This window comes from Phaenicophaeus curvirostris, chromosome 6, assembly GCF_032191515.1.
Source record: "Phaenicophaeus curvirostris isolate KB17595 chromosome 6, BPBGC_Pcur_1.0, whole genome shotgun sequence".
Taxonomy (NCBI): Eukaryota; Metazoa; Chordata; class Aves; order Cuculiformes; family Cuculidae; genus Phaenicophaeus; species Phaenicophaeus curvirostris.
Window position 1 is genome coordinate 20041485 of NC_091397.1, and position 12688 is coordinate 20054172.

At 39.1% G+C, this 12688-nt stretch overlaps 1 protein-coding gene across 4 annotated transcripts in view; it reads right to left on the reverse strand.

Annotated features, from left to right (window-relative positions):
* Window positions 1-12688, reverse strand: part of MLLT10 (MLLT10 histone lysine methyltransferase DOT1L cofactor) — a 128405-nt gene that overhangs the window by 104895 nt on the left and 10822 nt on the right. For 3 of the 4 annotated variants that reach the window (XM_069859513.1, XM_069859515.1, XM_069859514.1), the window contains one exon: window positions 3055-3109. The exons of the other annotated variant lie outside the window; for it this stretch is intronic. In XM_069859513.1, coding sequence (XP_069715614.1) covers window positions 3055-3109 — 55 coding nt within the window. The remainder of the gene's footprint in view (window positions 1-3054; window positions 3110-12688) is intronic. 4 annotated transcript variants of the gene reach the window in all.

Here is a 12688-nt window from a genome sequence, read left to right on the forward strand (position 1 = left end):
GCTTAATAAAACTGTTTCCAAGATCTGTGCAAATGTGGGAGCAGAATGGCTATTCCCACAGTGTGAAGAGAACAAATATGCGTGAGCAGACGCTGGCTGATTCTGTTCAGGGTCAGTTCAAGTCTCTTGACAGTGGAAAGCACAGGAGGGACACCGAAGCAGACCAGGACATATTCTGTTCAAACCCAGACAGAATTCTCTCTTTGGGCTCACTGCAGGTTCCAATTGTAGTGACAGCAGCCACTGCCAACAAGCAAACAACAGGCAGGCATCTGTGAACTCTTCAGGGCACCAAAAAAGGTTATGAGCAACAAAAAAATGTCATTTCTACTTGGTGCTTCACATGAACTCTTTAGTCCTTCAAGATTCAGACACAAGTAGCAACTTGGTGCAGAACCATTTGCCTAAATTTCCAACACTAAGCAAAATGCTTCCACAACACTGTCTAGAAACCATTTGGCTAACTGAACTTCCCCTATCCCACTCCACTTCTGATAACTCTAAGAGCAAAGATTTAACTATGGCTGTAAAAATAGTTAATGCCTCAAAAATTTAAAATTACCCACATCTTTTGTATTCAGAGCGAATGCAGAGAACAATGCACTCAATTTTAGGAACATTCTTCAGGGCAAAAGCCTTACTAAAATCAATACTTTGGTTCCAATTCCTGGATGTGTCCCAGTTTTGAGGCAGTGTGAATGTTTAGGCTAGTGAACATACTCTGTAATTAATGAGAAGAATTTGTACCAAAAATGGTGACCCATAATTACATTGGTAGTCGATGTCAGGGAACACTAAACCATATTGTAATCATTCTGCAGTCTAGAGATTCCATGGCATCCAGTACAGTAGATCTGTTTCTCTACAATTTCACTTTCAGCCCTGGTAAGGATTAAGTATCATTTGGAAGACACAGAGAAGGGGGAAGGGGATGGTCAGATTTCTGTAAAAGAACACCTATCACTCTGGGCTCCTTCACTCTGAAAAGGAGACAAAAGAAGAATATGACAGAGATCAGAATATGACAAAGCCTGAAAAAGGGAACATAGAATAACTGCTGTTTGTCACTTCCTATCACTTAGCAAGTGCCAAGTGGCATAAAAAAGAACTGTGAGGTAACAGGTTCACAACAAACCAGCGCACATCTTGACACGTTGTTCAGATCAGCTGCAAAATGGCTTGGAACACAATATTACAGACACTAATTATAATAGTGTGATGGATTCTTCTTCCTTTAAATGCAAAAATGCCATCTTTGGTTCAAGGAGTTCCAAAGCATAAACGCTTGTATGCTTGGAAAGTATTCTGAGAAGGCATACATGAAATTCCCTAGTAACATAGTTTGTACTGATAAAGAGACCAGGCCAAATACTGTTTGGCCTCCACAATGTGCTCCTCTCCTCTTACTGTCCCAGGCTGGCACTTTCAAGTTCTGTGTACTTCTGTGACAGTACTGCTCCAAGAATGCTGTACTTATGGTATCATTGAGAACTATAATGCTGTTTTAATCATGGATGATACCGGAGAACACAACACTGCCCATCAGCAACTGCGCTGATAAGCATGACTAAGGCATGATAGATGCCTCTAACCAGAAATATAAAACCTAAAAAACAAATCTGAAGAAGTGATGATCTCCAGAAAGTTAGATAAGCAGTTAGAGACCAGCAAAAGGAGAGGCAGAAGGAGGAAGCATGCACACCAAGGAATCTCATACCACTTGGGGGGGCGAGAGTGAGAAAAAGGCCCACAGAGAATAGCATTCCCAAACATTACTTTAAGTACAAAAACAGAAAACACTTTAACTACTTTACACTTCAGAAATTTTACTGAAAATTTCAAGAGCTTTGGGGCTTTCTTATTACTCATTTCCCCAAAAGGCAAGTATTCAGCTGCCATTTCTGAAGACATTAATTCAACAATGCCATCTATCAACCTGACTGAAAGGAATAGTAGTTTTAAGGCTAAAGCACAGGGCTGGCACTTAAGCTGGTAGTTTCACTGACACACAGGCTCAATACACTCTCCCAACACTCACAAATGACACAAAGTTCACTAACATGTCGGAGATAAAGAGATGTTAGAATGGTAAATGCTACAGTGCGTTGCAGTCAAACTGCAGGCAAGGGAAAGGGTAGGTCAGCCCAAACACAAGCAGGCTCTGTGTTCCTGAAACAGAAATAGCAAAGCTGCAACAACTGCGTCAACACTAAGCTGAGTTAAGATATAAATTAGAACATTATGTATGCAGCACAAAATCTCCAGAATACAATTTACATAGACTGTCCAAATGAAATCCGGAATCATGATCATAGTTTCTTCTCTGACAAGAGAAATGGCTCAGTATCAAAATGGCCAGGCTATTTACAGATAAGATGATGGACAGGTATTTAGAAGTATCTAGTAAGGAGAGAAGGAATTCCAGAAGTGATTGAAAAGTTAACTGAAATTTTTCACTCATATCACCCAGTTATTAGGATAAACATAATCAAGGCAGGATATTCATGGGAGACTTTCCCTAGCAGTTCCACTCAGCAGGAACAGAACTGATGATAACTTGAACAATGAAATTAAAAAGATGCAAGGGACAGGTAATCACTACCACAACCTTTCAGCTCTGCCTTCTTCGTAACAAAACTTACTAGTAAACCAGGCACGAAAGAGCTATCTTTTATATATGCACTGGTACATTCAGTCTGGGCTACAGACATAAAAATTCCACTTTCCTACATGAATGCCACACTTTCAACTGTTTTCTATAAACATTCAAACTCCAACTAAATATTCACAACATTTACCTTTTTAACCCATTAACATCTTATGTTAAAATGCAGTTTCTCCTTCACTGTAATTTCCTTTTCCAAAAATAAAGCCAAAAATAATGACTGATGTTCTCAAACTAAATTCAATCTAAATTGGATAAATAAAGGTTATGGTAAAATATTTCTCTCTTTCCAAGCCAGCTAGTATTTAGGATCCCTGTAATTTTTTTTCACAGGCTTATTTCCCTCATACAAAGTAAGAGAGTTCACATAAAATAAGAATAAAACTTACCCCCATTATCTGTTCTCTTTAAAGCACCATCCTTATGAGGGCATAATTCACATCTCTAGGAAAAAAAAAGCAAAAATAAAATAAAAAAATGGAATGATCAGAGAAGCATTGAAAAAGAAACCACACACATCAAAACTCTTAGCTGACATTAAGGAAGCAACCACTCTTTAGAAGTGAATGGGTGTGTTTTCCCTTACCCTTTACTTGAACATTAATGTTAGCCTGTCACAAATGAAGCTTTTGCCTCCAGATCTTGAAACTATGATAAATGTGAAAGCTACTCATAGTTCTACTTCCAAGTTTTTTATTCTTAAATTCCATACCCTGGAATTTTGGAGACAAGCCTCCAAGAACTATAGCATGGAGTAGACTCACTTGATAAGAAACTTGGGCATAGTCCAAAGACTCCCTCCCATACTTCCTTCTCTGAGGATCTATGCGTTCACCAAGGTGGTCAATCACAAAGACATGCCATGGATATAAGAAGCACAGGTGCACACATTACAGCTGACTTCACAGCCTCTACTGACTCCCACTTATCCTGAGAGACCAAAACCAATCTCACTTTCTGTCTCAGAAAAAGGAGGTCAGAAGCTGACTCACGCTTGAAATTCTCCAAGACTGCACATCTGAAAAATGCAGTTTGACATCATATTCTTCTGACATACACCCAGGATCACAACACTACAATCTTTCTGCTATCGCTTCCTCTATCAAGTCCCTACTATCAAGTTTATCTCCAAGCATCCTAGAGCAGTGTGAAACAATTCCAAATCAGTTCAGAGATGACAGAAATGGAACAGATTTGACACACGTTCCCCTTCAAATGCTCCAAATGACATGCAAAGGAACACTGTCATAGGAGATCCTATACCTAGGAATCACCTTATTAAAACCTTCGCGTATTCCCAAATTAGGGACAACTCTAAGCATACCAATCTAACAAGCTGTTGAAGAAACTGAAGAACAGCCTGATCATCAGGTGCAATCTTAACACCACATTCTTCAAACAGAGAGGGACATCTGGCATCAGTACCGCCCTTTTCTGTGATCCCTGAACAGTACTGTTCTCCACTACCAGCTAACTGGCCAGTCAGCAAATAAAGGAGTGTATGATGCTAGAAGCACCTCAGAAACAGACCACTCAAACTTATTTGAGGACTGAGAAATTCCATGCCTTAAATTGCTATGGCTGAAGTACATCTTGAAGACTATCTATTCTTCTTTACCTGTAAGAAAATTTCAGTAAAATATCAGTAAAGAGGCTTTCACAAAAGATAGAACCAAAAAGTTCTTAAATTATTTTTGCTCAGTACATTGGTACGGACAGCTGTGCACAAAGAAGAATCTTTACAGTGTTGCTTTTTGCTTCACTCAATCCTCCTTCACATTTATCCACTAAAATGATGAGCAATTTACTGAAAGGCACAATTATGTCTGTGGTGAAATTTAGAGATAAAAGTGGCTGAAAACCTCTGAGCCATCTTGTAAGCTGCCTGCAGACTGGGAGCGTTACACGTCTTTTTTTTTTTTTTAAATCAAGATTATAAGGACTTACTTGCCACTGAAATGAACTGATGAGATCATTTTAAACAAAATTCTACACATGCAGTATGTATGTGAGCTGTATCTTAACACCCTAGCTCTCTAAACATTAAGTACTAAGTGCTGAGACACTCAGTAGCAGTAGGTTCATTTCAGTGAACTCCCCACACACTGAACCAGACTCTCAACATGAGAAGCCTAGTACCTATTGGCAGTGACAATGCAATAAAGTCTGTTTCCACCCCAAAGCTGTGAGCTGGCAGCTTAAGGCCAGCAAGCAGACATGATACATCTACCACTGTAAGAAGAGAAGCTGTTAACATAGCCTGCCTGCCACGCCTCTGCAAGCCTGTGGAAGTTTGACACAGTTCTTCACTAGTGGCAAAACCAGTTTTGGAGGTTCTCTTTTTCCCTTCACTTCTCCCCTATTAGTTTTTCCCTCCACCACTCCCTCAGCTGCTGACATAACTATCTGTGTGGCTGCCTCTTAAACCAGATCAGTGAAATGTAGTTAAATGAACTACTTCTTAACATTTTTCATTCAGGTCTTATCACTGATGCAATTACTTGCATCAGCAAAACTGAAGGCAGGGAAGCACAGCGCTGCAGCATTAATAATTAAAGAATCAGCAAATTACTTGACTAAACTCTAACACAAAAAAAAAAAATTATCATGGGACACTGAGCAGCAAGGAACTGAACCAGCCCTTTATGCAGAAAGGTTAAGCATGCTCCATTCAGTCTCTTCGGAGCTCAGCACAAACTAATCTCTTGTCGTCTCGAATCTCTAACAGGACTTGGGTCCATCAGGTCTTTCCTCAACACTCCTCTGCAGCCCTGGCTGCAACCAGTCAGAGAAGATACAAGACAGAAAACTGAAGTGGAGGAGGAAGCTTTGACAGCAGGAGAAAATTTGAGTGCAGGGAGTTCTGCAGAATATCCACTCACTGGAAGGAAGCAGTATGCCTGCGCTTGGCTCTCACAGACAACAGTGCAGATACTTGCACTCTGATGACATAGACCACATCTGGTATCCTGAATTCTGCCTACAATCAGCAAATGAAGAAGCACCCAGTAAGCTAATACACCACACACTGACCCTTTCCACTTCCCCCTCTATGTTATCAACCTAACCCCTTCCCAGACTCCACACTCTCAGATTCTGTCACCCGTTTCTGCTCTCCCAAGTTTCAACATGCACCACACAGTGACACCATTAGCTGCGCCAGGTGGGAACAGTGTGCCTCATCCCTTGAGACAAGTAACTAGTAGGAAATTTTTCCCCATTTTAACTAACACTTTATTACTAGTTCTAAAATCTTAGAGCGATATAGCATTTAAAAAAAAAAAGTGACAGTTTCAGCTGAGAAATTGCAAAGTGACTGAAAAGAATCTTAGGTACTTTCAAAATGCTTAAATGCATGTTGTTACAATAGGTTCTGTAAGAGAAAGGAAAGGAAATAGTTGGGTGCATATCTGTGTATGCAAGCACACAGACCATGCCATGGCTGCGCATTCTAAGTCTTAGTTCTGGAAAAGAATTTCTGACACAAGTTTATTGTCTGAGCATTCAAAAATATTGTGGGGAACTACTAAACAAGCTAGGAGGGAAGGGGTAGTATGAGAGAATACTACACCCATAATTCTCCTACAGAATAAATAGGGGAAGCTCCCATGACAGATCAACAGTTCAGATAAACATTACCAGGTTAGACAGTGCAGATGCGAATACCAAAGAGGCTGATTGTGACCCAAGACAACACATTCTTTGGTGCACTGAAGGGCACTGGTCCTATAGCAGGGAGAGGCAAGAGGCACCAGTGCACGTCAGTCAAATTAGATTTGAAGAAGAGTGAAAAAGACAGAAATACTGGCTGAAGGAAGTCTGAAGCTGTAGCAAGTGACAACGTTCCTTCCCTTCTTGTCCTTATGGAGTGTAACATGGACATCTCATTTTTGCAGCTCATTGGTGGAACAGACTAAGTTCATGGAACTAGCTTCTGTTCAAGAAGAATTCAGGTGAACTCACAGAAGGAATTGCTTTGGACTGTGAGGTTTCTTGTAGAGACTGAAGTGACACCAATCTTGGAGTTCTGCAGGTGGAACCATCTGACAGTGTGCCTGTCACAATTCACATCTGAGCTACACACGCTGCAAGTTAATTAAGTGAAAGAAGACTGATACTGTAACCTCAGCATCCAGGATAATTGAGACGGCCTAGGCCTGATGAAAAACCCACGGCCTCCCAAGGGGTCCAGTCTTTAGAAAGTCACCCATCAGAGATCTATCTGAAGTTATTAAAAGCATGGGAGGCCCATGCAGAAGAAGAAACAATTGTTTTCATTTATTATTATAGAAGTAGAAATAACCAAGGATAAATAAAGAAAATCAAAATAAAAAAATAAAGAATGAAGGTATCCACTAGAGATACCCATCAGAAAAGTTCCAAGATCAGAAGACCAAAATAAGAGAAGTAAAGAAAGAGCTAAATAAACCAATCTTCCTGCACTGAATTAGTTACAGTACAATTTGGCTGCACTGCATTGTGACATAAAGTTTTTTAAGTATTTTAGATCAATACTTGCCATTTTAATCTGGACTAACAGCTACCTTAACCAGCAGTAGATTAATATTAGGGAAATCTAATTACTGGAGTCTTTTTGGTTAACCTATCATTCAACTGGAAACTTAGGTAAGGCATAAAGAAGCTGGTTTAATCCAACAGACTACCTTATTCATGTTGAAATGAAGAGCACGAGACACATAACAGACAGGGAAGATACAGAGAGAGGAACAAGACTATACATGTAGGAAAGGAGAAAAAAATGAATAGTAGGAATAAAGCATTGTTCTTCCCTCAGGGTTCTGTAAATTTGGAGCAAATTTCATACAGCACCATCTGCAGACATCCATTATATAGTGTCTCGTTATAAGAGACCAAAGATCAAAGAACTCTTGTGGAAGTAATTCACAGAAATCTGGCCCAAGGTAGGCCAATGGAATCATTCACCTGAATAATGACTGTCAACCAAGTAAAGGCCTGCAGGACTGAATTCCCAGCACAGCAATGAAGCAATAAACTGTACATCTCAATACATAGGACCTGTTAACCTAAACAATTCAAGAAGAACTACAGCAGATCAAACAAACTAAGGTTCCTAAAAGTTAGCCGAGAAATCAGGCTGCAGCTCCAGCTGACTATAACTCAGGCTCACTTTAAGCTAACATAACTGTGCACTGCTGCCAGAAGATCACTGGCCATCCCCTGCTGCATACTTTCTATCCCACTCCCTTCCACTTGAAAGAGTAATCACTTGACCATACAGAATTTCAAACCAGTAGGCTAAAATTAAAATCTTTTTTTTTTTTAGCCATATTGTTTCTTTGAGCCATTTTGCTATACGGACATATGAACAATGCCAGTTAAAAACATAACAGGAACACAGCCAGGGAGCAGGGCAGGGATACAACCACTCTGTTCAGGAGGTGGAATCATCTAAGCTGGCTGTAATGGAATATGGAATTCCAACCAAATGTCTCATGGGAATGGGGGGGGAAAGCACCCACCCACACAAAAAATAAAACAAACAACAGTCAAAAAAAAAAAAACCCACACCTGAAACAGACTGATTTAGTTTTGGTAGTAATATAGACTTATTTCTTGGGCCCAGGCCCAGACATATTTATTAGGCCAATTTTGGTTTGATATTTCCCTGGCATTCATATATTCCATATATTTCTTAACAGGCATCAGCTATATGCACAGACTGTTTAGTTTAGTTTACTAGTTTATTTCCCCCCCTCAAGCTGTACTATATTCAGCATGACACTTATGTTTCCATAACAAGTCTTTTTACCCAAAGTGCATTTTGATCACAGTACTACTGTTGCATATTGCTTGATGACAGCAAACAAACACTATTTAACAGAAAGGAACAACTTTAAGAGACTGTAATACATGACCCCTAAAGTTACAAATAACAAAATAACAAGTTACACAAAATCAACATCACAGTTCTTCAAATCTGACACCCAAATTTCTTTCAACTTTTTCATCAACAGGAGTTAAAACTTGGTATACAAAACATTTTATTCTGCTGCTCCTGTTAACCATTAATGGAACAGCAGACAGGTTAGATTCACTTGTTTTTGTTGCGAGTTTTAGTTCACATTTAGTGAAAATAAACCCTGCACACACTCCATCAAATTCTTACAACTTTCTTAAAATTAACTTAGGCACAGAGAGTAGATTGCCAAGCAGAACTCATTTTATTGCTTTACTTCTGAATCTGCTTCCAAATACCCTTATTTTACAGCATGCCATGCTGCTGGGTATTTCTGTAACTACTGGAATGCACTAACTCAACAGACTCCTCCAAAGCACATGGACAGATTCACAAAGGTAAGGAATGCAGCTGATCAGAAGGTTATTTTCTAATCAACGGCTTGGCAACTGGTGGTTCCTGATGCTCCCGACAACTTGTCTCGCATTCATCGTTAGCTGCAGCACAGTTGACTCTGTACAGGTATTCACATCCCAAGTTCTGTGGTACAGCTTCACCTACCTTCACCAATATTTCACCCCATTTTGTCTCACCCTTGGCGGTCAGCAGAAGGAAACATACAAACAGGCTACCCAGGGAGGTGGTTGATTCACCTTCCCTGGAGGTGTCTAAGGCACGGGTGGATGAGGTGCTAAGAGGCATGGTTTAGTGTTTGATAGGAATGGTTGGACTCGATGATCCAGTGGGTCTCTTCCAACCTGGTTATTCTATGAATCTATGATATGTCAGCTCTAATATTGTTTATCGTATCTAAAATGATCTTACTCAATCCTATAGACACTGAATATGCTACATGGTTTTATACACTACTACTTCAGATAATAAAATGCAATTTGATATGGTTTAAAAAAATGGTTTAGAACAGTAAAGACATACATACAGATGGTTAGTGCAGTTAATGTAAAACAATATAACACTGGCAGTCAGATTCCCATTGTTGAAAAAATGTAAACAATCTGGGGAAGAAAAAAAAAGTATATCTGGATACAAAGTTGATCACAAATCTTGTCTAGAGTGTCAATTACACCAACGCTGCACATACATCATCCTACCTATATGTAACTAGTTGAAGTTCTTTATTTGCTTTTTTGACGAAAAAATATCTTCTACGCTTAAAACTTTTTTGCTATTTATTTTCCTTCTCATTCCTCCATGTTATCCTCTTCCTTTTATACTTTTCTTTCTATGCCCCTCTTCTGCCTAGTGTTTCTTTGATGGGGGTAGAGGGGGAAATATAAAATAATAACACTCACACATTCGAATGAAAACACTGAAAATAAGAGAAACTCTGTTTTCCTCTAATGCACCTGGAAAATTTCGAGGTCATTTTAGTGATTGGTTTGTTTTAGATTCAGGCAAGTATGGCATTGAATAAACAATGCAAACATAGCTCCCTCTATAAAGAGACACCAGATTCTAAAGACACTTACATAAAAGTGTACTAATTACACCATCGAGAACTAGATTATACTTAATCAGAAACCTAACTCATATTCAGCTAATCAGAGGGTATCTATGGAAGAACAAATGCCTTACAGCCTACAGAGAAACAGTTTTGTAAGATTAGACAACCAGAAGAAAAACCCGCAGATAGTGGTGCAAACCAGTATACTGATAATTTAGATCTTGGCATAAATTCTATCAATAGATGAGAATTCACAGTCAGCTAGTATAAAAACAGACACAGCAACAGGATGTGTACCAGACTGACCACGTCTACATCTGCTGGCAATAACTAAGCCCAGCCCTCAGAACCCAGTAACATCTCATTTTTCTGTTCATTCTTTCAAACTATCTTCTGCAAAGCAAAACCGATACTGCCAACATATAGACTAACCAGAGAAGATCATCTTTTCAGTCCCTGAAACCTCCAGAAAGTCCAACAATACTCACAAGCATTCCCAGCTGCTGCTGAAATTACTGAACCCCTACTCATATCAAACTTAGGCTACCTACTCATATAAAATCCTTTTATTCAGATATTTTGCTCTCCTTTCTTCATTGGTTTTTTTTTTCCTTAAAAACAGTTAGGCATTTTGAAAATTCCCATTAGAGTTTACTTCTGATTTTTTTTAACACTCATACTTTAGAACACTTGCCAAAGTCAAAACTTTATTTTTCACTTGTTCAGTAGAGTAAAAAGGGTGAATTGCATAACCCATTTTCAAAAAGCTTGTATAGAAATATATGGCTCAGTCAATGGAGAGAGGGCTATCTACAAAACCGAATCCACACTTTATCAGTTTCTAAACTGCCACTGGATAGCAATATACCTTATCAACAGTCTCAAACTGCAGCAGCTTCAGATCTTACTTATAAACCCACAAAATCATCACCTTTAATATTTTGATCTAAACAGCTCTACAAATAATAGCTTGCAACCATGCAAGTATTTGAAGCAGAAGTCAACAACTGGCTAACTACACAGTTTTTTCAACCAAGGTATCTGAAGAGAAGCAAACTACAGTTCCAATGCTTCCAATCCATGATTCACACCACACTCCAGTATTTATAAACCACAATGAAGAACCAACAGGAATCAAAAGATCTTCTGGCACATTCAAGAATCCCCAACTGGCTGACACCACTAATAGAGCAAAGGAATGCGTATTGTCAGTACTTCTCTTCGAAAGTGCCATGTTCTGCAACTTGACAACTTAAGAAATTAAGTCATCTCCCTCTTTAAATAATCATTTCTTGATGCTGACAAATTTGCCAAATCTCTGCCCCATCTCCATTCAGTTATCTGTCCCAGGAGAAGGAGAGAACTTTTTTTCAAAGCAGACAGTTGACAGGTAGAAGAAAAACAGACTTACTACCTCAAGCATTTTGGGTTTTATACCTTGATAAATTAGAAAGACTCGACCTAGTTCTCTTTATCAAGGCATCACATAAAAATATATGCAGATTCAGTTAGCTCTGTCAAAAATATCTACTACAGATAATAAACTTACAGACTATGACAAGAAGATTAGAGGCACTCAACATGCAAATCAGCATTCTTCCAAGACCATCCAGTCAGTGCGTACTACAGGTGACATGTAGTCATGCTTTTACTCAATACATGTAAGGTAACTAGAAGAGAGATAATGTAGGGTACAATGTAACACAGTGATGGCACACAGCATGTATCAAGATCTCACTACTCCAACTTCAGAAGTCCAAAGCCACAGCATATAGTCTCCCAGTAGTTATGTAAGACTAGTAAGTCCTGCAGGATGTTGCAGGAATCCAAATTCTAAACACGCACAGAGGTTAAGATTCACACATAGATCTTTGATGGAAAGCATCGGTAGGTTACAAGAAATACTTGTTATGCTGGGCTCAATTTCCAATCAAACACCCAAGCTTTTGTTATCAGGCTGAAAGCGTGCTACTGACCCAATTCAATCTAGCCAAAGAAAACACAGTACGTGATGGTTCGCTTCAGTATCTTCCTGCAACATATCACAGCCATACCCTAAAAATTCCCAGGTATAAAATGCTAGGATCCATTGTAAGTAAGGTTCCTTGCACTTGAGGAGCCCCTTGCCTACTTTAGAGACTTCTTCTGCCAGTGTTTTAACAGTCTAACAACGAAACAAACAGTCATAAAACATTTCTGCATAAGAATAAAGCAACTCCTGTAACAGAAAATGTGTTGCTGTTAGTAAGTTTGCCACAGAACATTTACAGCATTTATTAAAGTACCTGTTGTATTGATACCCATGTTAAAAGTACTACCTGATCAAAGATTTTAAGTGGCAGGAACACTGTGTTTTAAAGCCTGAACACCCCATGTGTCCATATTTAACATAATGTAATTCTAAATTACTGCACAAATAAGGTGCACGTTTAGGTAAGCCACAGCTAATCAAAACTGAAAAGAGGGGAAAAAAAAAAAAAGAGCAGACCTCTTCTGCTGTAGCGAACCACTTCAATTAAGTTTACGCACTCAGCCGTGCATTTAGAAGCCGAGTAGCAACTAAGCATACAAGCAGGAAAAAATGCAGCGCACACAAAAAAACAATAAGAGCATGAAGGCA